The 25,500-nt window shown below is 42.2% G+C and overlaps 1 protein-coding gene across 1 annotated transcript in view; it reads right to left on the reverse strand.

Annotated features, from left to right (window-relative positions):
* The window catches only part of Dock2 (dedicator of cytokinesis 2), a 403,715-nt gene that overhangs the window by 222,831 nt on the left and 155,384 nt on the right, over window positions 1-25,500 (reverse strand). The window contains exon 26 of the mRNA XM_051167750.1: window positions 19,586-19,734. Within this exon, the coding sequence (XP_051023707.1) occupies window positions 19,586-19,734 (149 nt within the window). The remainder of the gene's footprint in view (window positions 1-19,585; window positions 19,735-25,500) is intronic.

Raw genomic sequence — 25,500 nt, forward strand, 5'->3', positions numbered from 1 at the left:
CTGATTTACTTTTGAAAGCCCATCTCACAGGTATCAAAGCTAAAGAAAATTCTCTTCAGTAAAAAGACAATCAATACAATCACACAGGAACTGAGTCATAATTGAGTATTGGCTAATGCAATATTCATCTTTAAGTAGTCACTTAAACAATTATTAATTTTAATTGTTAGTTTCAATTATTTGTTTCATATTTTGGTGCTGATCCACCACTTATTTCCAAGTACCCTGAGCTTCTTTTAAACTATTCTGAGATGTAAACTCTGAAGGTTTAAATGCAAACTGACTCAAAAGAGCAAATGGCCCTGCAGCCATGGGCTCCTCTGAGCTTTCTACCATAAAAATGAGACTTTGTAGGTTATTTGTAATGGTTCCAGAAACTTAGCAGAAATTGCATACTCATCCCTCATCAATATTCTTGCGAGGGCTACTGAAAATGTCAAGACTCATTGGAAAGGGAACACAATGAACAAGGAAAGCAGTTTAAAACATTGTTGGTTGGAAAATTCAGAATGATGCTTATATCTTAGTGATATTTATCAATGAGTAAACAAATTACTTCATCTGTAATGGCTGCTTGTTTGGTAGATGATGTATTTGAAAAAACATGCATCAATGGAAACAGGATAGTAAAAGAACTTCATGATGTTGGAGACCTTTGGAACCAATCATTCAGGAAGCTATCAAAGATGGGCTTGCATGCCCCCACACCCCACTTCCCAGTGAGTCCCTGTCTTCCTTCAAAGCTGATATCTCTTCTCTCTCCACCTTCACTGACTGCTGAGTCTCATCTCCACTCTGGTTTTCTTCAGTCTATTTAATCATGAGCTTTCATCTCTGCTTCTTGCACAGTTTTAGATATACTGTGATGCCTGTGTGGGTGCCTGTGGACATCAGCAATGCTCTCCCATATTCCAACCATAAATGTAACTCTGACACCTGAAGCTTCATAGAAAGCATTGCATTTTTAACCTGAATGTAACCCTTCTATTATAATGCAGCCTTTCCTTAGTGAGAGTGTTAAGAAAACAAGCCCTTCTGAGAAGTAGGTTATACTATGCCCCTCCCTGCCTGCACCTTCACACTCCTGAACAAGTAGTCATCTGATAATTCTTCTGAAAACAGGAATTGGCTATATGTCCTTATTTTTAGCTTCAACCCCTAGCATGGGTAGCTAACACATGATAAGTAATTGCTAGGATTTTTATCAAGTAGATACAGGTCGTATTAAATTAATTAGGAGATCTACTAGGAGGGAAGTAGAAATGGTTGAGAGAATGAGGACTGATTCTTTGAATGATGGAATCAGAGGGAAGAATCTGGAAGCCTCTAGGAACAGACACTTTTTTTTTTTTTAGCTGCTCTCGGAACACAGCTTGACCTCACACAAAAGACTGAGGGAGAAAAGAGAGGAGCTGAAAATCAACACCATCTTCTCTCTGTCCTACAGTGAAAATATCCCTAATCATCCCACCATCTTCCAGGGACAGAACATAGGTATCAGCCACTCAGTCAGCGGTGGCTGATAGAGTTTCCACAGCAGGAACTCCCAAATTAAAACCCTATACGCTCACATTTTACAACAGGCTCTTCCTACAGATCCCTCCCAAGTCAGGCAGACGTGGATGCAAGCCTGGAATCAGGGACACTCAACACCCAGGTGGAACTCAGCGCTCTCACTAAGTAGTCCACTTAGGGATCGATTATGCCAGTGACTGTAGACAAATTGCCAGCAACAGAGGCTTTAGTCATAGGGGAGGGGAATAATGGGAAAATGGGGGGGGGGGGAAGGAATGGGAGGATACAAGGGATGGGATAAACATTGAAATGTAACAAGAATAAATTAATTAAAAAAAAGATGTAAAGTGAACAAATTAAAAATAAAAAAATTAAAAAAACAAAAACAAAAAACAGAGGCTTTAGAATCAGGGCCCTGAACGACTTTTCTTTCTCTAGGACAGGACTGAAGAAGGATGCCAATCTCGAGAGCGTGAGAAGTGGCCAGAGAAGGCCAATAAAGCTGAAGAACAAATGTGTTTCCCCTGCCCTTACACAAACACATCACCATTGTTCAAGAATGGATGTAATTAAAGCCTTCCCCAGAAATCCATGGTTATAAAGAACACCCTAGCCACTGTGCCCTTGTCCGTGGTGCTGAAAAATAAGCCTTGCAGACAAAAGGCGTTTCTCCTTGTTTACAGTGGTGCGTGGTCTCTGTTCCTCCTGACTCCACAGGGAAGGGGGTTTTCATTTTAATATTGGCTCCATGTACTTTCTTTTTCCTCTACCTCTAAATTTTGCCTGGATATTTTTAAAATTATGTTTCAAGTCTTATTTTATTACTAACGGCCTCATCCTCACCTAGCTCCTTCTCTAACATTTGGGTGGTAATGTACCATCTCCTCTACTTTTTCTTTGCTATATGATCAATTTATACACATATGGCAAGTTAGGGAAATCTAGATGTAGTTTTAGTTTTCCTCAGGTATTAAAATCTCTAATTCTAGTTGTAATTCTGTTTTCTTGAGCCTTTGTTTTTTAATGCAAAAAGAAGTTAGCTACCTCATTTCTAAGTCCACATCTTCAGTGTCTCTAGTTTAAAAGACAGTTTTTGGGATTTTAATAGAAATGAATTTTTCACGTAATACATTTTGATGTTTTTCCACTACCTCAGTTCCTCCCAGATCATCCTTATCTTCCTACACACTGGAATTTATGTTCTCTACTTCTTCGAAAAATAAGCAAATGAACAGAAAATGCAAAACAAGCAAACAACAACAACCACAACAAAAACCTCATAAAAATGAAGATTATACAAGCAAAGGCCCAATCAAACAGAGGTTCTGACAGAACCCACAAGATTTGCATAGGTCAGGACAATGCCCTCACATGCAATGCATGGCTTGAACCCTTCCCTGACCAGCTCGAAGGCAAGAAAGTCTTCCTTCTGAATGCTCAATCAGCAGCAGGTCATCCTAGCTAATGACTATAATCAATTTCTTTCTGAACCAAACCCATGTGTTCATTCGTGGAAGAACATTAATAGTACCTTGAGAAGGCTACGTAGTATTTAGAATTAGACATCTGCCTTCTGTGTTCTGAAATCTGAGATGATTTTGGATGCTTTCAAAGCTACCATGACACCAAACTGATGTTCCTCCCCAACCCCCACTAAAATGAGATGGTCAGGACAACGTCTGTTATAATTTAACACCTCCAAACATGTTCTCCAGCTTCTTCCACTTCCGCCAGACATGTTGCTGAGATGGTGCAGCCTCTTAAAGCAAGGTGTCGCTTTTCTCTCTGTCTCTGAACATTAGACACAGCATGGGGGCATAGGACATAAAAGTCAACCATATCTGTTTATTGGAACTGTTGTGGAGTGTTCCCAAAAAGTGGTTCAGTTTCACTCTTAGATATTTATTAGTAATTACCAAATACATATGTAAATGCATGACCATCACCTGTCAGTAATGGATAGATAGTGATGGGCTGGTGAAAGGGTGAATGGACAAGTGAAAGAGAATTGCCCAAGTCTACTTGATATCCTAACGATTTTGATGCAAAAGATATCTGTTAAGATTAAAGATGCTAGCAACCTTTTTCTTGTATGTACCATACCTTAATTTCAGCTTTTACCTAACTCTGAGGATGTAGCATTGCACCTTGTCTTCCATGACAGATTTTAAATATACACATAATTAGAATTGGGGTATACTTTGGAAAGATTATAAGTATTCCTCTCTGACCTTTACTGGATCATGTAATTCTTGCACCCAGACATGAAGGCACCCTCTTTCTTCCCTAAGGGCTGGCTCTATATCCACAGAAAAAAAATAGTTTACTTCTGCAGAGATTGGTTTTCTGACTCTTGTCTTCAGAGACATAAACAGTATCAGCCTTGCCAACATTCCTACATCTCTGATCCCCAGGGAGGAAAATGTGTGGTATAAACTGTAATATCAAGCGAAGTCAGCCATCTCTTTATCTATTCAGATTGCACCTCTGAATTATGCAGGGTATCCCTTTTTTAAAAAAAATCTGTCATTTACTGTATAAGCATTACCAGAAATGAAAATGAAGTCATACATATGAAAGCTCTGGCTTCACAGCGTCTTGTTCTTCTGTGATGGGCTGGGGTCTTTATGCATGCAAACTCTCCATGCAGCATGCAGACATTTTTATTCTGCTTTTCCAGTTAATATGCCAGAAGTGTTTTTATGAACACACTGGATAGATAAGGGTCCTCTTTGTTTTTATTTGCTCTTGATGAGATGTAGGAGGGAAGGTTTAGATTTAGACAGATTAAATTCTGTCTCTACCACAAAACTGCCTTGGAGCTGGAGACTATTTGACTACTTAAGCCTCCATTTTGTTCATCAGTAACACTTAACTATAGGATTGGGATAAAACTTCTTTGTTACATTTTTGTATACATGTTTTTTGATATTATATTTGGATCATGCATGCTATATTAATATTTTAACACACGACTCTATCATAAAGTATAATATAAGGCATGTATGAATAATTAAGAATAAAGATTGGGTTTTAAAATTCAACATTTGGGGGCCACCCAAGAACATGGAGTGTTTACTCTCACTCACCTGAAGTTATCAACATTTAGATGGAAAAATTTGAAGATAAATGACATCCTCCAATATCCTTTGGCAGATGTGTTTGAGTGACCTGCCTCCAATTAGCCTACTAACCATAAATCTAGAAACAGAACCCACAGGTTCCAAAAGCTGCTAGAAAGCTCCAGCTCCCAATATCACTATTTCTGATACTAAAAAACATCCTCTAATACTATACAGACAACGTTGGCTAAGTACATGCATTTATTTACTTTATAGTAGTATTTTTATTTTTGAAACTATAAGTATACAATGTACCCCTTTTCCCCCATCCAATACCTCCTATGCAATCCCTTGCTCTTACTCAAATTCTTGCTTTTACTCAAATTTCTTTAATGGTTGTTACATCTATATGTGTACATGTATTTGTATATATATGTTCCTAAATACATAAATAAAATCTATTTGGTATGTATAATGTTACTTGTATGTATGTAATCTCAGGACTGACCACTTAATACTGGTCCTGAGGGGTTCTTCCTTGGGGAAGCATCAAATACATTTTTGAGGAATTGTTCTCAGTAAGAGTGAAGGAAAGATGAAGCGCATTAAGTACCACTGTCAATAACATCATAGTCACTGTTGACAAATTCAGAGAAGCATGAAGTTTCTTTGAAGATTCCATAACTGGTTTGTGGTGACACTGGATTCAAACGCATGTCATTGCATCCCTAATGTCCTTAGTCTTCCAGCCAGAATTAACTCAGTACAAACCAAATATTTACTGACTATTCAATATGTGCCTAGCGTTGTGTGGAGATGTGACAATGAACAAGACAGATGCAGTCTTTGTGCTCTTGGGTTTCTGTGTTGGGAAAAGAGACAAAGGCAAGCTAAATGTGATGTGCACGTCACCTATCGGGGTGTGCACACAGGATCCACAAACTGTTTAGGTGAAGGGGACAGATGGGACCTTCTAATCCCAGCCTTAGAGTCTGGTTACTCAATGAATTAAGCATACTTGAACAGGCCAGTTCTCTCATGCATCCACTGGCATGTGATCTTGATGGGATATGCATGCAGTGTTCTAAACTGATGCATAAACAACTCTGGGGACACTGCAGCACTCAAGGTTGGCACCTGCTTTTTATATAATATTTAATGCAATGGAAGCAGATTTACCTTTCTCATTAGGTTCTGCTGAGCCTCAAATATAAAATTAGTGTCAGCATGGCTTTCTAGGAAGTAGACTAATTGAAGATGGAAAGATCAATCAAACCACAGAGATTCATTATGGAATGACTGTTTAAAATTTGGAGCTGTGCCAAGAAGTATAAACACACAGGAGAAACATAGGCTAGGATTAGCCTTTTTCTTGTAAAGTCTAGAGAGCTGATATAGAAGCCCCTCCAAAGAGTACTTTTATTAAATGGAAGCCTAAGGCACATTTTCAAGAGACAAGGGAAGATGGCAGCATGTGGAATGTGCTAGGTGGATCACACAGTGAACAAATTGACCTTGGGCTTCAATAGACCACTATTCTTAAATACGCAGAGCAAAATTCATCATAGCCACTGTACTAGCCATGGTTCTGGGCCTGGCGATAAAGTCCTCCTAGACATATTGAGAAGACGACACTGGAGACTGGAGCTGGAGGATGCTGGGAAATGCAAATTCTGGGGGGCAACCCATCATCTTTGCCTTTCCACTCCCAAGGCTCAGCTTGCTGCCTGACAATCGGTAGCTGCCTCGTTAACATTCAGTGAGTGGTTATATAGAAAGACGCTGCTTTGCAACATGAACAAGCATCAAAGCACACGTGATCACTTTCTGAATTCCAGCATGCAGACAGTGTTGTCAGAAATTCAGTAGAGATGGTCACAGTAACGGTGATAGAAGAATTCCATGGTTTCCTAATGGACAAGGGAGTCTGGGTTAGCCCTGTCAGGAAAGGTGAGGTCCAGCTGTCAGGGGTCACAATTCAGATGTCTAGAGGGGAATGGCAGATATTAGAAAGGGTGAATCCAGTCACCCAGAAAGCAATGGCAGTAAGTGGGATAGTGGCTTTGGTTGAGTAATTCCACAAACACACAAAAATATGTGTGTGGGGGGGGCGGGTCTGGAATCAAGGTGTGCATCACCATCTGGAGGCCTTCAGGACAGGAAAATGGAAGAGGAAGGTGCCTTTTGGGGTATTCAAAACACGGGATAAATGACAGGAGGAGGAGGAGAACCATGCAAGTTTTGTGGGGGGCGCAAGAGAATCATTTGCTAGGATGTAAAATGCCAGTTCAAAACAGCAGGAAAGAGGGTGAGAGAGAAAAGCTTGGATTCCAGGCAGGAGAAAGGAGCACAGAGAATCACAGAGGAGGTCAGCATGCCAGGCTTCTGAGACTCCTCAGAGACACTATAAGAACTAAACTCCCTCAATCCGTGGCGCTCACCTCCAAGGCAAAAGTTACCCAATCCATCCCTGAGAAAACATCTGTTCTAGAACTATTGTTTGCCAGAGGATCCCTGATGTAGTCCCTAGTTACTGTTCCCAGATGATATGTGACAGTTAGGGCCTTGCAGACAGAGGGATGGCTAAAAAGTACCCCCCTCCACAAACACACACTTCCACATGGCACACACTTTACTTAAGGATTTACATGCATACCCATGTTTCCCGTGGTAACTAGTGGCACCAAGCACAACCAATATTTATTCTGTGGCTGAGGGGAGATGTAATCCAGGTATTATGTATGCCAAATATACTTGTTAGGAAGCCAGTGGCCAGCCAGGGAAGGTTTAGCATAAATGACAGCTCTTGCCAACCAGGGCCTTTGTGCAAGGGTTCCCTGTGTGTAGACCTCTTCCAGATAATCTGCACTGTCTTGAGGGACAGAAGAGACAGGTTCTTTACTGCCCACTCAAGCTATCACGCTCATGTTTGAGTTATGGCTCAATTTTGGCATTATAGGGGAATGATTCATTTGTATTTTTTGCAAGAGTGAGAGAAATAAGGTGAGTGAGGCACATACCTACTGGAATAAATTGAAGTGTGCCTTAAAAAAGTTTATAGTCAAGAAAACAAATATCTAATATATGTGTTTTTTTTTTTTAATTTAAAAATAAGAAAAATAGATTCTTTGACAACATGACAGGTTAACTCCTGGCAACACCCAGCCTACTTCAAAGAAGATGATGAGCATCAAAGAACCTCCTTATGGATATGGCTTCAAATGTGGCAAACCAGACACTGGGCAAAATGTCCTCATTTCTGCCACAGACCAAATTCTGCCTAAAAATGGGCAAGCTTGGATGCAGGCAGAGTTGACGGCCAAACTCTGCCAAGACAGGGTAAGCAAGTCCTCAATAGTTCCTGCCTCACAAACATGTCTGTCAGATGTATATGGCCAGAAGGCTGAAGATGGTGCTCCAAAGTTGTAGAGAATTTTGGCCAACTGTTCAGGCAGTAATCTGTCTCCGTCATTTTTTTTTCATTTTGGAAGCTGCTAACCTGCACTCTGGGTTCACTCAGGTAATTAAGTTTTATTCCTTCTCAAGTCTCTCATGTGGTTAAAGACCAAATAGTTTAGTCTTACAATTAAGCTTAGTTGATTAGGGGTTAAGATATTTTTAGATCTAGATAGATATTTTAAGTTCATAGAGATGAGATATGATAGATATTGATTTTCATTCAGAATCTCAGACTCAATAAGATAGGAATAATGTTTACTTCAAGTTTGCCAAATACAAATAGCCAAATCACTATGAATGCAACATTTACATAATTCCTGATTGTTTCATGGTTCTTCATGCTGTATGTAGTTTATTTTTTTGGTTTCTATCTACTGTATGTAAACCAACTCCTCCAATGAAATAAACAGAAAACGCATGATGCATCACCCCCTCTTAATACTGATGTTTTAAGTGTTGCATCAATATTTAAGTCTTGTCTTTTAAAAGCGTGTGTGTGTGTGTGTGTGTGTATGTGTGTGTGTGTGTGTGTGTGTGTGTGTGTGTGTGTGTGTGTGTGTGTTTGAAACAGGGTTTCTCTATGAGGCCAGGGTGGCTTGATTCTTTGTGATTCTCCTGCCTCAGTTTCCCAAGTGCTGAGACCATAGGAGTGTCACCTGGCACTGCATTCCTCTCTGGGTTATTGGATTTCTGGTGTCTCCTTGTGCTGGCTTCTCATCCCCAGACACGTGCCTTACTCCTTTCACCCTGTCCTTGATGCCAGAGAAGCAAGAACGGAGAGGTACTGAGGAAAGAGAGGACTAGGGGTGGAGAGCTCACCTTGGCTGTAGGCAAAGAAGTCTTTTAAACTTTGGTCGTGGAAGATTAAAAAAAAAAAAAAAAAAAGACCACCAAACAGTGTGAGATGATGCTGATGGGACAGAACGCATTGGGTTATTAACTTTATTGAGCATCTCCAAAAGCTGTCTTCTTATTTTCCAAGTGGATCTCCTAAGAACAAATGACCCAATGACCATCTGGGAAATGAAGGCAAATCCTCCATTTTCTGAGCCTGTCAGGCAAAGAGCAGGTAACAAACATTCAAGCTGAACACTCTTGCTTAAGAACTGCAGCACGCATGGGGCTGTTAAATAGCCCACGGGACATGCCACAGCAAAGGAAGCTGGGAACAGGCCATAGGCATATGTTCCTCAAGTCAGTAGTCCCAGCTCAGTCTTGGGTAAGTGTTCTCTAATCAGTTACCTAACTGTTCACCGCCGGGAAGCTTCACTGGCCTCTCATGAGCTCAGCATCTGATGGCCATTATTTTCCTAGTGCAGCCCTCTATCAAGATTTACCTTTGGCTAACAGATTCTGTTGTCTTGAATTTACAAACAGAGAAAGTCTTTATCTATCACATTGGAACAGGTGACCTGGCGAAACTCCCCAATCTCCGAGCCTCCTCACTTAAATACTTTTTAAATGTAAAATGTTTCCATTTTGAAATCATTTTAGATTCACAGAAAAGTTACAAAATAGTCTCTTTGTCATCTCAGCCCAGAGTCCCCTCTAAGAGTTTATCTAAACAGAGGACTACGATCTAACTGTAATTTCCCCAATTATTGCGCTAATGACCATTTTCTGGTCTATGAGCTCACTCAAGGGCCCATGATGACTGTTTTCTAAAGCCTCTACACTCCATCAGTGTACCAACCTTCACCAACTTTAGAAATTTAACCCTCGAAGGCACTCATCTGCTGCTTTGTCCTCCTCAGCTGGTCTCCTTTACTAGCTCACTGTTAGATAAACGTTGCCATCTGGGTAAGGTTCCAATAGAAGTGACATGTCCTCAGAATATCCTGTAGTTGGTCATGTGGTGCTGAGCCTCTACCTCAGGAGTTCTCAACCTTCCTAACGCCTCGACCCCTTTATATAGTCCCACATCTTGTGGTGACCCCCAACCATAAAATTCTTTCATTGCTACATCGTAACTTTAATTATACCACTATTATGAATGGTAATATAAATATCTGATATATACTATCCCCAAATGAGTCACAACCCACTGGTTGAGAACTGCTGTTCTAGAGACCGAAGTTCCCAGACAGAAGCCAGAAGCTCAGAGTCCATTCTCCCATACCTTGCTATATGGATCTTAATACAATCATCCCCATTGATAAGCCAGGAAACACAAGAGCATCCCTGAGTCCTAGGAACTGTTACAGAATATTAATTAAATAAAAAGGAGGGTGTTGGGGAGCCCTAAATTTTGTGGGTCCGTCAGAAGCACAAGGAAAACAACTTGAGTCTTACAACTACGTTCAGAAGTAGAGACTGACAAGGACTGAGACTCCAACTTGGAAGATACCAGTCTACCTCCAGGTAGATAGGAACAGAGACAGGGGATACCCAGCTGGCATTTGTTAAATAAATTATTGTTTACCTAGTCTGTGGGGACCTATCTTTGCAACCTGGACCCAAAAGTGCTCTGTATTACTAGAATACCATAAGAAAAACTGGAGCCAGAGTTTGTTTTCTGCTAGTCACATCTGGTCCCTCTACTCTGATGTTAGTGTTTTTCCCTACCAGTAAAAAAAAAAATAGACACTTTACTCATAGATCCGTGCCTTGGTCCAGTCATCATCAGAGAGGCTTCCTCAGGCAGCAGATCAGAGTGAGTGCAGAGAGCCACTGCTAGACATCATGCAGAGAGAGAGAGAGTGTCTGAATTGGAGGTCTCCCTTGAGTTCATCCACTTGGAGCTCAGGGAACCCCGAGAAAGAGGGGAAGGGGAGAGTGTAGGATTCAGAGCAGTGGAGGACACCAGGAGAACACAGCCGCCTGAATCAACAAGCTGGGCTCACATGGGCTCACAGAGGCTGAAGCTGCAAACATGGGGCCTGCATGGATCTGCACCGGTCCTCTGCGTATGCTCTGTCTCTTAGCTTGGGGTTTGGTTTTGTTTTGTTGTGGGCTTCCTAACAGTGGGAACAGGTGTTTTCAACCCTTTTGCCTGCTCTGGGGACCCTTTCCTTCCTATTGGGTTGCCTTCTCTGGCCTCAATATAAAGGCTCTTGTCTTGTCTTCTTGTATCTTGTTCTGTCACGTTTGGTTGTTTTCTTTTGGAGGCTTATGTTTTTCTGTAGAGAAATGGAGGGGAATGGATCTAAGAGAGAGGGGAAATGGGGGCAGAGCTAAAAGAAGTGTGCTGTAGGGAGGGAAAACGGTGGTCAGGATGTATTGCATGAGAGAAGAATCTACTGTCAATTAAAAAAATAGATACTTAAGGAAAATAAGACTCCTCAAGCATTCTGCTCCTCATAATTTGCTGATATATTTAGGACCCACTCTCGACTCTTCCTGTTAACAGTGACTACACAGGTCCTGATTTAATCAAAAGATCAACTTTTATACTGTCATTAAGGGTAAGATAGCCCCCGCATCAAACCTGCTTTTCCTGCACCCGTAGGATAAGACAGCTCGAGAAGCCATAGCAAATCTGCTCTCTCGGCTCTTTTGCAGTGAGACCTACACAGGACGTCAGCATCCTCAGGAAGAGGCGACCAGTGGTCAATAAGTACTGTCATAAGAAATGAGCCATATCTGCCCTCCCTGGCCTAAGGGTGGATGTTCAGTTTGTCTTCAAATCGATACAGCCCTGGAAGCCACTCTCTTCCACCAATCCTCTGAGGGCCAATGCATGCCAGTAGATTCAGAGAGTAAAAGTATACCTTGGCAGCACCCACAGGCTTTGGGGTTTTTCTGGTTTGGGGTGGTCCCTCTGGATTCCTGTCAGTGGTGTGGAAGTAGACTTTTGTGAACAGGTTCCATGGGAAATTGATTTTTAAATGCTGGCCATGATATATAATGTTTATCCGCTTTTTTTTTTTTCTTTAAATACTTTCTTCCTGGTTGATTTCTAGACACAATAGCCAAACATTCCATTGAATTTCTGCCACTCAGACACAATAGGTGTAAATAATCTTAAGTGCATAGGTAAAAATAAAACCTTACAAGCTAATTAGGAATGTGTTGAGTATCTGTTGCTTTTGGTTGTAATGTGGTCCATTTAATTATAGATGTAAATAAATGTTTAATCAAGGTAGTTACCTAGCAATTGTTTCGTAAAATTCCTAAGAAATCAACATATGACACCGAGGAATTGGTATAAGTGAATTCTAAGACAGCACCATTGATACAATGCCTTTCACAGGTCCAGGGGTTCTGGAATTCTCCATAGGAGCCCTTGAAAAAGCAACATGACAGTTTCCTTTAGGATCTCCTGAGGGACTGAGCACTGGTGCTGAAAGCTGTGCCCAGATGCAACATCTGCTGCTCCTTGGCAAGTCTCCTACTGGCCAGAGAGGAACCCAAACACCTGCCACCACCAGTCCCAGCCTGGAACTTGCCTTCCAGGCCATCAAGCTACAGTTTTCCTGGGCTTAGTCCCTGTCTGTCATTCTCACAGCAGGGCACTTGGCCCTTGGCTGGCCTTAAAAGGATTATATGTTTGTTTTCAAAGCAGTTTGTAATGGTGCAGGGAGCACAGGTGAGAACGAGGACACTACAGAAGAAGGAAAGCATCACAGAGTGCAGGCTATAGGCCTGGAATGGGCTGGGTCTTTCCACAGGCATTTATTATTGTAATCCAAGGCAGTGTGTCCCATTTTTAATGAGAGAATTGGTGATTTTTTTTTCCAGGATTCCAGAGCTAAAAAGAAGCAAAGGTGGGATTTCTCCCCTACTTTGATCACTGATCGCACCATATGTAGATTATTGCATGTACTGAAAACTCGCCAAATACCAGTGGGATAAGCCATGGGTGTAGCCTGGCTCAGAAGTATGATCAGTGACCTCTCAGACAAGAATGCTGGAGAAAGCAGTGTCTGTGCGCAGCGGTGGGAGGCAGAAGGAAAGGCTGCAGCTATAGGATGAGAGAGAAGAGCTGTCCTTGCGTTGGAGTCTTCTTTGGAACGACAACTCAATGCTTTCGGAGGCTTTAGCATCCTTGGTAGCATAAGCAGGACCATGAGCCCCATTTTAGCACATGATGGATATACACTATCAGGAACTGCGCCATCCTTTCTGAAAAGCCACTGCAACAGCACATCCCACACCATGGAAGCAGAAGACAACTGAAGGTAACAGAGGTTCTAGGGTTCCCACCTGTCCAAGTCTGGCCACCATACGTGCCTCCATAGGATGCCCACAGACAAAAGAACTCAACCAGCCTTGCCTCCATGGCTTTTATTTGAATACTGGCACAGGGCTCTGGTCAGTTAGAAGAAACCTCTGCTGCTTTGGCAGGATGGTGTTGACCCCTGGGAACTAAATGGTAATGGCAAGAGGCAGCAATGGTCCCCTTTGACCCTCTTCCAGGCAGGCTGCTCACAGTTCTGGGCTCCCTGAGAAATGGGAGCAGAAGACGAGCATAAAATGTAATAAATTACATTAAGGATGACACTGGTCAGAACTGGGGTCCTGCTTGGAGCCCAACAAAGCAGACCAGTAAATACTAGTGCCCTATGACGACATCATCATCATCATCTTCTTCTTCTTCATCATCACAGCAGCAACAACAACAACAACAACAACAACACCTAAAAAGATTACTAAAACAAAAAATCTAGGAGAGTCAGAACAACCAATTGGAAAGAGCTCAATTAGAATGAGCTTTCATTTAAAAAAAAAACCCTCCCTCCTCCCCTCCTCATCCCCCCATTTTAATCCTTATGGAGAGAGTAACCTGAAGAAGTGTCATAATAACCAACCAGAATTCTTCATTGTTCTGTTTCCAAGGCAGCTCAGGGTAACCTGCACAAAGCAGCTGTTCAGCCACACCCAGTGAGATTCCTTCTAAGGTTCATGAGTCACTAACGAAAACCAGTTTAATTCTCTAAAATCAACTGGATATGATTTTGGTTTTGACACAACAAAAGGTCTCATGCAGACCAGTGGGGATGTTGTGGGATTGATTGGACCCCTTTGCAAATGATGTCCAAAGAGAGCAATCCTCTTACACCGGAAAGCCCTGAGCCTGTCATTCATTGTTGGGGGTGGGCAGTGCACACCTTCCTCCCAGGCAGTCTCAGGGGCCAGTCATTGTTTGGATGGCAATGGTGGAGGCAGACATAGCTGACCTCTATCTCAGAGCACTTCAGCCCTGTAGCAGACAGGCTAGTCCTCAGAGTGTGACAATATGGCAGGTAAGTGGTTCTGAGGAGCACAGCATAGGAGGGAGGAGGATGAAGGAAGGTTTCCCAAGGACAGTGACATTTATGTGACTTCAGAACTAGCCTTAGGTAGGATTTAGCTGGGCAAAGAGCAGCGGTCTCTTTCAAACAATGCCAAGAGGGCACAGGAGCTGAGAATGGAACACAGCACAGCCTAAGATGCTGAGGGCTACAGCAGAAGGATGGAGTGTGGATGGGACTGGTCCAGGTCAGCTCTGTGACTTGGAGGATGAGGCTTGTGCTCTAAGCCTGGCTGGGGAGAGATGCAGGAGAAGTAACCCAGACAGGTTGCTACAGGAATATCATCATCTCAGGTGATGCACAGAATTGAAGATAAGAAAGGATGAGAGGGGACATGGGGAAGGGATAGAATTGAGAAAACTCTGAAAATCCCTAAGGCTAACAGAAATGGGAGGTCTTCCCTGCAGAGAAGGAATGGGGACTTGGAAGAATGTTCCAGGCAAGAGAAGCTGCAATGTGCAGTACATCTCCAAGTGCTGAAGGTGGTGAGGGACCAAAGGCTTGAGCTGTGTGGGATTAGGTAGCACCTTCCTCGTCCTTACTTTGAGACATCTTGAATTTGCAGGTGATCCTCCTGTCTCTGTCTTCCCAAGGCTTGAATTAAAGATGCTGGTCATCACACCTTTCGTGATGCCGGTATGAACAACCCTCTTCCCTTTTGAGAGTGCAAACTCATCTTTAACCATGTGATTGCTGCCTCAGGCATGAAATGGTCTCCCTTCTTCCTCTTCACGGAATACAACATAAAAATGAATGCCCTGGTTTCGGAAGGGGAAAACAAAAAAACCAACTATCCAGTTCTGGTGCAAAATTAAATTGCATGAATTCCTCAGAAGGCTTTGAGGTACAGAATGAGATCCCTGGGAAGTCCTCTTTGGGGTTCACTGGAGTTGACAGCCCAACTTGCTCAGTGAGAAAGAGAAAAAGGAGTTAACAAAATAGATGCCAGGCTGCTCCTTCCTCACCGGGAGCTGTCACTTTTCATATGCTAAGTGCAAATATGGCAGCCCTGTGAGAAAAACTTAAACAGATAATTTAAATAAATAATGAATAATTTATGATGCCAATAAATAATTTAAAAAAATAAATAAATAATAATTAAAAACTGAGTTGGTCCAAGATTCTGATCATGCCCAGGCTAAGACAGACAAGCCACGCAGGCTTACAGAGAACCCAGTAGGCCGCCTGGGTGGGGCTGTAATTACTCCAACAGTGAGAACTGAAGATACACATCCAAACACACGCCATAGCACCAAAGGGAATCATGGCATCCCACAGGACACTCTGCTGCACTTTCACAGGTGGCTCTTCCCCAGAAATAGTTGCAGTCAGCGGTCATTGTCTTAAGTCTGGGTTGGGACAAGGAGCTGCTGCACAGCATCAACTAAGAATGAATCTGTAATAACCGGCGATTCTATTGTTAGGATAAAGGGTCTAAATCAGCAGAAGGAAAACCCAGGACATTTGCGGTGGGTGAACTTTCTAAATGCGTTTCTTTTCAAAGTCCGTGTGTCGAGCAGGCGGCGCCTGCGTAAAACACACGATATCCCATGGCCTGGGTACCTTCCCTCCCTTCTTTTAAAGTGATTTTGTAGGTAAGCATACAAAGGAATGAGTCTCACTTTCAAATATATGTGTTACTATATGTTGTTCTAATTCATCCCACCCCCCCACTGCCCTCCCCTGTGCCCCTCCCACCTCCAGCTCACTTCCCTTCTCACTTACCCATGCCTTCTGCCTTCCCACTACTATACTTCATTACCCTCTCTAAGATCTTCCAGTTCCCTTAAGATCTTTTCCTCCCTCACCATGATCCCCGTTTTAGCTTTGTAACCTACAAGTACATATATAAACATAAATACAAAGCGATACGTATGTATATATAATTTTAAATTTAGGTTCTACGTGTGTGAAAGCCCGTGGCACTCATCTTCCTGAGTCTGGCTTATTTTGCTTGACATAATGATTCCCAGTTCCATCCATTTTCCTCCAAATGCTGTGATTTCTTCTTCTTTTTTTTTAATGACTTCATAAAATCCTGTTGCTCATACGTCTGGATTTTTGAAGTCAGGCGCCTGCACACTCCATGTCACTGCTATCTGACCAAAATGAATTTCGGAGTGGAATGAATGGGTTGGAAGTCTTTGTTATCCTGTGGTTATTAAATGCAGATTGGACAGGGCTCTTGAATTAAGGAGGTAAAGACGTGAGAAGGGGCTTAGCTAGTCTTTTAGTTCAGCAGTTTTCGACTTGTAGTTCTCAATCCCTTTGAGGTTGCCTATCAGACGTCCTGCGTATCAGTATCAGATACTGACATTACGATTCATAATGGTAGCAAAGTTACAGTTGCAAAGTAGCAAGGAAAAAAATTATGGTCAGGGGTCCACCACAACATGAGGAACTATGTTAAAGTTTGCAGCATTAGGAAGGGGGAGAACCACTGCTGTTAGTTCAAGGAGATATTGGAGAAACATAAAATGGGTTACATTCCAGTATGGTCTTCAGTCTGGCAGCATAGACATCACCTGGGCACTTGATGAGAGGACCAATCAGGCGTCAGATCCCATTCTCCAGAACTGAAGGTCTAACCACACTATGGGGTTCCTGCAGATCTCTAGAGTACAGGCTGAAGATGGAGGCCCGCTGCACTGGCACCATGGCCCCTGGCCTGCCCTTCATTACCCAGCACCGTCTCACTGCAGCGCCTCCTCCAGTCCCTCAGCAATGAAATCACAATGCTTGGGCTGGGGTTTCAGCATTGCTGTCTTTCAAAAACTCCCCAGGTGATGTTGGCCCAGAGAGTCACGATCAACTAGAACAAGAGAGATTCTGATTAGGTAGTTTGGGATTTCTGATCTGCACTTTGGCTCAGTGTGCTTGTGTCCAGAGTCATAGAAGAAACTGTTCAGCAGACACATTTCTACCTTCAGGAACTGGAGGTGTGGCGTGAAGCTCGCCGGAGCAGAATCTTGTACCAACTCGGTGATGATAATGTCATCTGATAACTCACCCGGTAGACAGCTGCTCATCCTGAGAGAGGAGTGGGCTACGTCTCTGGTTGGATCTCATTACAAAAGTGACTTAGACTGTGAAGGTGACACCACACTTCCTACGCACTGAGTCCAGGAGTTAACTCAGGGCCTCCCACTCCCTGTATGCTTTGAAGCCCTGAGTCCTGTGGCTGGGTGAGACGGCAGCCGCCTCTCACAGGAGACAGGAATGGTCTTTAACATTACTGAAGTTGAAAAATGATGACAATATGTAGACCAGAGATGGAAATGCCACTCCCTGAGGTGAACGGAGCCTCAGCAGCTGCTATACAAAAGAACTGTGCACTACCTACCTTCAAGAATAACATTGTGTTTCCCAAAACCATGATTTCCCAAACACCTATGACATATTTTTTATAGTAAAATGTAAAAAGCCATTGCAAATTGCTATTCAACAGAAAGGAAACATTAAGATATTTCTGAAGAGATGAAGAGCGAGCTCCCATGTTCTTACATTGCAAGACAAAACTCCTTCCTATTTAAAATAATAAGAAATGAATATTAGATGGCAAAGTCTGGCACCTACTGAACAGCTGGAAAGCAGATGTGCCTAGAAACACCGTCATCCCCATCTCATCACTGGAGGGACTGTTGCATTCTCAAGCTCTCAGCTGCCATCTTTGTTTCCATGCAACAAGGATGCAGGAGGGAAGGATGTGGCAGGGCCCTCGTACCTTCAGGTCCATGATCACACAGACCATGCAGACATTACATTTTTTTTTTCAGATTTTAAGATATGTATATCCCATATATGCAATAAAATATCTTGTGTTTACGACCCATGTAATTATTTTACTTCTCACGATATACTATATATGTATGTATGTATATATATATATATTATAAAAATTATTTTAGACAATTTTATGAACCAATTAGTACAAACTTTTTTCACCAAAAATAGTGATAACTTAAGAATCAGCTATTGATTATATAATTAAGAAACAGTAATAATATAATTTGTGCATGAAATAAGATCTCAAGGATTGGAATTTCCCACCTGTGTCCTTAATACACAACACTTTAACGTTTTGAATTTGGGAGCATTTCAGAGTTGGGATTTCAGATTACAGATGCTGAGTCTGCATATTCCAATTGCTTATTTACATTTCTGTAATGGCATTCTCGAGGAACCATTTAGTGCTTTGTATCTCCGCTGCCAAGCACACACTTGGTGCATTTTATGTTTTTCTGAGTGAATGAATGAAGGAATCAATGAACGAGTGAGTGAGTGAAGCAAGACTCTGTTTTCACCCAATAAGAAGACGACTGCCAATTAGAATGGTAAGGACAGGAGAGAAAAAAAAAATGAGAGAGGTCACATACCAGGAGGTTGATAGTCATGACTGACTGTGAGATATAGGCAGGACAGGAATATCACTTTGTTCACTCAGAGAGCTCTTCTCTGAGAAGAGCAGGAAGAGAAAATGGCAAGGAGGAACATTTACACAAATACTCAGCAAAAACTTCCTGATTGTTTGGGTCTAAGCCTTCTTTGTCCAGTCCCACATAAGGAAAATGTATATTGAGATCTTTCCACAAAAACTCAGGCCAAACCAAGAGGCCTTTCCTTGACCTTGAGGTTCTGGGTTGTGACTCAGCCCTGCCTCTCAGCCTGTGCAACTCTTTGAAAGGACTGCCCTACAGAGGCCCTCCAGCCCACCACAGAGACATTTTCTTTAGGTCCCATGTCTGTCCTTAAATAACTAAACAATGACAACTAAATGTGCATTGGCTTCACAGTTCCAGCCTTGCCCCTCCCATAGTCATACTCCACGTCCTTTCTCTAGAGCGTAGGCCTGGGAAATTGGCTGAGGCAGGAAGAATCTTAACAATTTCTGCCACTATAAGAAGTCTCCAGGGACACCAAATGCAAGCCCTTCAGTATCAAAGCCATTGGGTGTGTTCTCTTGAACACATGGGCATAAGGAGCTCCCCTTAGCAGCCATACAAACCAGAGAGGCAAAACCAGACAAGTCATGTGCAAACCACCTAGAAAGACTGGGATGATATCCATGCCTGAATTCAGGGAAAACCTGTCCACCAGGACACAGGATGACAAAAATGCCACATGCTGCAATCCTCATGGCTGGCTGTCTATCCCAGCTCTATCACTCACGGCCATGAGGGCTATGTCACTGGCATAGTCAGCCTGCTGAGCAGGTGTTGATTTCTCTCTTCAGATTTCAGATGCTCTTCAGCACTATCAATATTTTACAGCTTAATCAGCTGAGCCCAGAGTCGCAACCTCATCCTGAGGACTCACCGCATCCTGACCGCTGAGGACCTCCAAGATGCTGTTGAGCAGTTCCACGCAGTACTTCTTCTCCAGAGTCTGGTACTGCCCATCGTCCCTCTGCTCCAGCAGCTCCTTCAGCTCTTTAGTGATGACAGGAAGCAAAATGTCCCGGCATTCTAGATGCAAAACAGTGACAGGCATATGGGCTTACTGTCTAGTTTCCTTTCTTACACACACACACACACACACACACACTCTCTCTCTCTCTCTCTCTCTCTCTCTCTATATATATATATATATATATATATATATATATATATATATATATATATTAGATACACGTATACGTGTATATTATATATGTATGTGAACATATAGAAAATATATTCTATATCATTTCTCATGAAAACTTTCACCTATATATAACAATTCAGTTGTAAATAAGTATAGTATGTTCTATGTACTTAATCTACCCTATGATAGATTTATAATTATATTGTTTCAATTTATATGATTTTTTTTAAAATTAGGTAATAGTTAACAAATATATTTTCCTTGTAAAAAGATTAAGTATTAGAGGTCAAGTTAAGATTTCCTTAGAATATAATTCACAATTCTCTTTTCCCCTCTGACCCTCACAATTCTCTTTTCCCCTCTGACCCTCATTCCCTAGAATCAGCTAGCTATTTTATTTTATATGCTTAAATACATAAATACATATACACTTATGCATATATTCAAATATTGTGGTATAAATTCTCCTAGTCTCATTTATATTTTGTGCTTGCTTTAATTTACATCATAGCATGGTTATAAACTATCATGATCTTTGTGCATGACTTTCCATATATAAGCAGAATAAATCCTATGGCATCTTTGCCTATCTCTGCTTTTTCAGAATGAGGCTTAGTTACATGTGTGGCTTAGTTCCTTGGTACCATTCACTTACCAATATTCCTGGGGGCAAATTTTAAATGATTACATGTAACACTTAACTTAATTATTTAATACTATAACATTCTCAAATCAAGGATGTATTTGTTTATTTGGCTATAATCCTATTGCTGGATATTTTTCAAATTATAAAACAATATGGACAATGAAGAACCTTGTTCCTGTGTGTGCTGCTTTCATACTGAAGTAAATTAGAACTTTCTCAGAGGAGAGAATCTTTCCTGACAGTGCTGTCTCAGGACATTTCTGGAGTGTTCTAAAGGCTCATACAATTTTATCTCTACATTTCCCTTTAAAAAAAAAACCTTTAAGGAAATAAAAAGATCTAAAACTGTTTCAAACCATCCATAGCCAGACGCCACTTGAGGTAAGACATGAATCATGTATGCCAGAATGTCATCTGCTTTCAATCCAACGACTAGATATTGAATGTTTCTTTTGTCTTTTGAGATGCCAGCCTCTAAAGGGTACAGGATGAGCTGTGGTTCTTTCCCATCGGATGATTAAAATCTGACCAAGGTAATGAGCAATACTAAAGGGTAGAAACTAAATCAAGGAAAAAGTGAAAAGAGGCACGCACAGGCTTGTTTTCCATCCCAACATCTATACTCCTGTCTCCTGGCCAGCATCCTGACTCAACCTCTCTGACTCTGGGAAGACATCCCACCACTGGCTCTAACCTGCAGAAACTGTTGGAAGGTGCCTGCACTTCTTAGAGCAAGGGCTGAGCCCCAGGTACCAAAGAAGGTGGTGCCCTGACATCACAGTCTCAAGAGGACATTTATAATGTTAACAGATGGCATCACTAACATATATTGAGTGCTTACAGTATGCTGGGGTCAAGTGCACCACTGGAAGCATTTGGCAAGAGATAAGTCACTCTTGGTCACTGGAGGAGAAGGTGGTATTATCTTCCCATTCTTCTGATGCTATGCATGCACACGTAAGAAGTGATGGATCCAGACCGATCACATCCTGGACTCCATGCCATCCTATGGAGATTCCAGACCTCATGGAGTTCAGCTGTCATCTACATGGAGGAGGCCACATAGGCTTGTGTCTGTTCCCTCTCTGAGAATGATCCTGGCTCTGCACCCTCTAGAGCTGCAGCTTATCTGGAGTCTAGGAATGACTCCATCTTTCCCAATACATCTGTTTAGATGTAACTTTTCCAAAGTAGGCTTCTATTGCTTGCAGAGCCAGAGAAGAAACACCTTACAGGCTTGTTTAGAAGTTTGCTTCAAAATGCATTTTTAAAAGGGATATTAACGTATGACTTTGAAACTTTGCAATAGTCAGAGGAAATCACAGGTGTTAGGGGACAGGGGACGAGATGCCAAGTAAGATCATTTCAGGCAGGAAGCTCTTCCTTAAAATATGGGTAACCCCAACATCAGAATGCTTCCTGGTCCAGTGATGCCTGACTGTTGCTCCCATCTTTAAACCATCGGAAGATACACACAATTTTTCTCTTCAAAAGCTAATTTTGAAAGTGAAATAACAAAGGAGACCTATAGTACAGCTGTCTGAACAAGAGAGTCACCAGAAATGCTCCTTGAGGAGACTCATTGTCACAGCAATGTTGAGAAGGGCAGGAGTAGATGAAGAGCAGGAGCCCAAGGGCACAGAGCTGCCACCGTAGTGAGACAGCTAGGACAATAAGAACAGAAGTGTTCATTGGTCCCCGTGGTTGCTCCAGTGCCTCACTTCTGACATCCCTATTCTATCGAGGATAAAGGTCTCCAAAGAGCTCAAAGGAAGGAAAAGACAGGTTAAGAGTAGGCAGTTATCTTGAGTTTAAAATACGACTCCAGCTGGGAATGTAGCGCAGGGTGGAGCATATGCTTAGAGCAGAGAAGGTAGGCTCAGTCCCAGGATCAAAATAAAAAAGAGGCTGGAAAACCAATGTGTTAAACACTTTTGTGACTTAAAACTTGAAATCATTTGTAAAATGAGATCAATAGGACCTGCAGGAAGATGTCAAGTTGGAAAAAGGATTAACCCATTTGTGTAATTTCACTAAGTTGCTCACATATCCATTTAGTCAGGCTGGGGTTCTCCATGTGCAGACACTCTTCTGAAGCGGAAATAAATGACCACAGCCACCCACCTATCAGCACCCTAGCCAAGGGAGATAAGACAAAACAAACAAGGAAGAAACGAACACTGAGGCTTGTACCTCCCTGCAGTGGTGTTAGGAGTAGCTACAGCACAGAGGTGAGGGCTTGCCCTCAAAATGCCATCCTATTAGCACCCTATAGTATTTCCATCAGGTCCTGCTGTGGAGATTTGGATCCAAGGGACAGCCTGATGAGAAATTTTAAACACTAATGATCTCCATGAGAAGCAACTGGACTTCAACTCCTCTTTACAGCTGAGTTAAAGTAACACGTTCTTTTAGAAAGTCTGGTGACGAGCTCCCCACTCCTAGCGGTGTCCAAACACTGGGTGGCTGTCCACACACTGGGAAAATGAGGTGAAGGGTCAGACAAAGGGTCAAACTGAATCACTGTTAAAGCCTCATTCAAAATTCTACAACCACATAAAATACAGGTTCACGGTAGCAGCAGGAGGAAGGATGGACAAGTGGATGTTTGCACTAGAGTAGACCAGACCCCTGCAGAAGCAGCACTCCATCAAGCTGAAAGGTTACACATCAGCTAGACCAGCATCCCTGGATGCTGGAGGATGCTCATGTTGCGACTCAGCAAGATTCTCATTGGAGAAGCCATCAATACTGTGTCCTGTTTTTTGCAGAAAGGACTGTCTTCTCGTTAATTCTGATTTCTCAGAAATGTCTGGCTTCCCTGTTTGGGGGGTGAAATAATTTTTCTGGTTTGTAATTGGAGCTGTGAAATTACATTAGCCAGTAAAGCTTCAGGAAGCAGCATTTCTTAATCGTTGCTTGATTGTCAAGCAAACAGACACAAATGGTTTAAAAAAGATGGATCTCGCAAAGCCTTTAATGAATCTTTGTAGACAGAGATAACAGGTATCACAGACCCACATCCCCATGTGAGATTTTTGCCTCTGGTACCCACGTTGATAAAGACTGGGCAATCTGCCATCAGGTGTCAAGTCCAAATTGTAATTCAGACCACTGCTGAGGACTCTGCATAGTTACTCAATTCTCTGTGTTTTAATAGAAAGTTTCTTTTGTCCAAGTGACTGCAGAGGAAAATGCAGCATTCCTTGGGCAGTTTTTTCTTTCTTTCTTTTGTTTTTTTTTTTTTTTTTTTTTTTTTTTTTTTTTTTTTTTTTTTTCTGTCTTTCTTTCTTTCTTTCTTTCTTTCTTTCTTTCTTTCTTTCTTTCTTTTTCTCATTGTTTTCTCAAGAAAGTTGTGTCTATGGTGGGTGGTGTTGACTACCTGATCTCATAGACCTTTTGAAATGTGATACTACCCACAGACACTTCAAATAAGATTCTTCATTTACATATTCCTTATATCAGCCAGAGGGGAAAAAAAAAAGAAAGGGAGAGTCTCCCTTCTTTGAAAAACCACCTTGAGCCGGGCATGGTGGTGCATGCCTTTAATCCCAGCACTCGGGAGGCAGAGGCAGGCGGATCGCTGTGAGTTCGAGGCCAGCCTGGTCTACAAAGTGAGTCCAGGATGGCCAAGGCTACACAGAGAAACCCTGTCTCAAAAAACCAAAAAAAAAAAAAAAAAAAAACCACCTTGAAGAAAATTGCATCTGTGACAACAGCCTCAGCCTGAGCTCCAGGGGGAAGCATTCCTATGAACCAGATCTGTACGTGACGTCTTTCCATGCATCTGTTCCCTTCTGCTTCCTCTCAGAGTAAAGACACCCCATCAGAATCAACCAAGCAAACTAGGGTACCATTTTGGATTTTCTACTTCCTCAATATCAACAGGCAACCTGTCATGAACCAGTTTTCTCCATGTTCTGGGTCACATGTCCTAAATTACCTCCCTTCTCTCTACAGATAGTCACTGCAGTCTGGAAATTCTTCAGTGACTTCTGTTTTATTGTCCCCTTGGTGAAGCTACAGGCTCTTTGTGAGACCTTTACCTCTCCACATCCATGCCCTGATGCTCTTATCCCTCCCCTCTCCCTCCCGACCTGCCCCCTCCCCGCCACTCCTCAGTGTCATTCTGATTCTGAGGAATGCCCTTCACCTGACAGATTCTTGCCTTCTGGGTCTGAAGTTAGAGGTCAAATCCTATAGGCCAGCTTTCCTGGTGCTCAAGTTCTGACTAGGGTTACTGTCTCCCATGTCCTTGTAGCACCCAGAATGTGTTTCTATCTCATCATGAATCAAACAATGTCCACATTGTCTTTGGAACTGGATAGCCAATGATATTCTTACTGATCACCCCAGAGATGAAGAAGAGGACAATGGATGCTAATCATCATGCAGTCTCAGCTTCTTCCCGTTAGGTGGGATGCAGTAACATCCTTTCAGATATTTGAGAGATGCCAGCTCTATGCCAGCACAATGCGGATGTCTACACACTCATCCCAGGACAGAGTGAATGTCATTAGGAGCCCCTGGATATAGTGCAATGGGTACACTAAGAAACTCCACCCTTCTCTCTGAAGCTAAGGCTGAGAGAAAGAAAAGGCAAACAAATCTCTCCTAAAATAAGAAGATAAGACTGGCACCTCATGTCCCTGATGGAGAAACATTTGCCAGTCTCTGATCTCAGGTATCACTTCGTACAGCATGTGGGGACTCTGTGGAACCTTCGAGAAGATGGTAAACTCAAGGTAAAAGGCATTTAGACACAGCACAGGGTTGTATGTTGTCCAGTTGTATCTTCACTTGGTTACCCATCTCCATAACCCTGACTGTGGCATCTATACCTGTAATTTCATTCCAAGCCAGCCTTTCATTTTGTCACTAGCACTAGTTAATCTCCTCTTCAATCCCGGTCAATATTTCACAGACTTTAAGGTGAAACTCACTGGGCTTTGGCCAAGCTTCTATTGACTGGGAAGCAAATTCAACTCAGTTTAACCCTCCT

Source organism: Acomys russatus, chromosome 25 (genome assembly GCF_903995435.1).
Source record: "Acomys russatus chromosome 25, mAcoRus1.1, whole genome shotgun sequence".
NCBI lineage: Eukaryota > Metazoa > Chordata > Mammalia > Rodentia > Muridae > Acomys > Acomys russatus.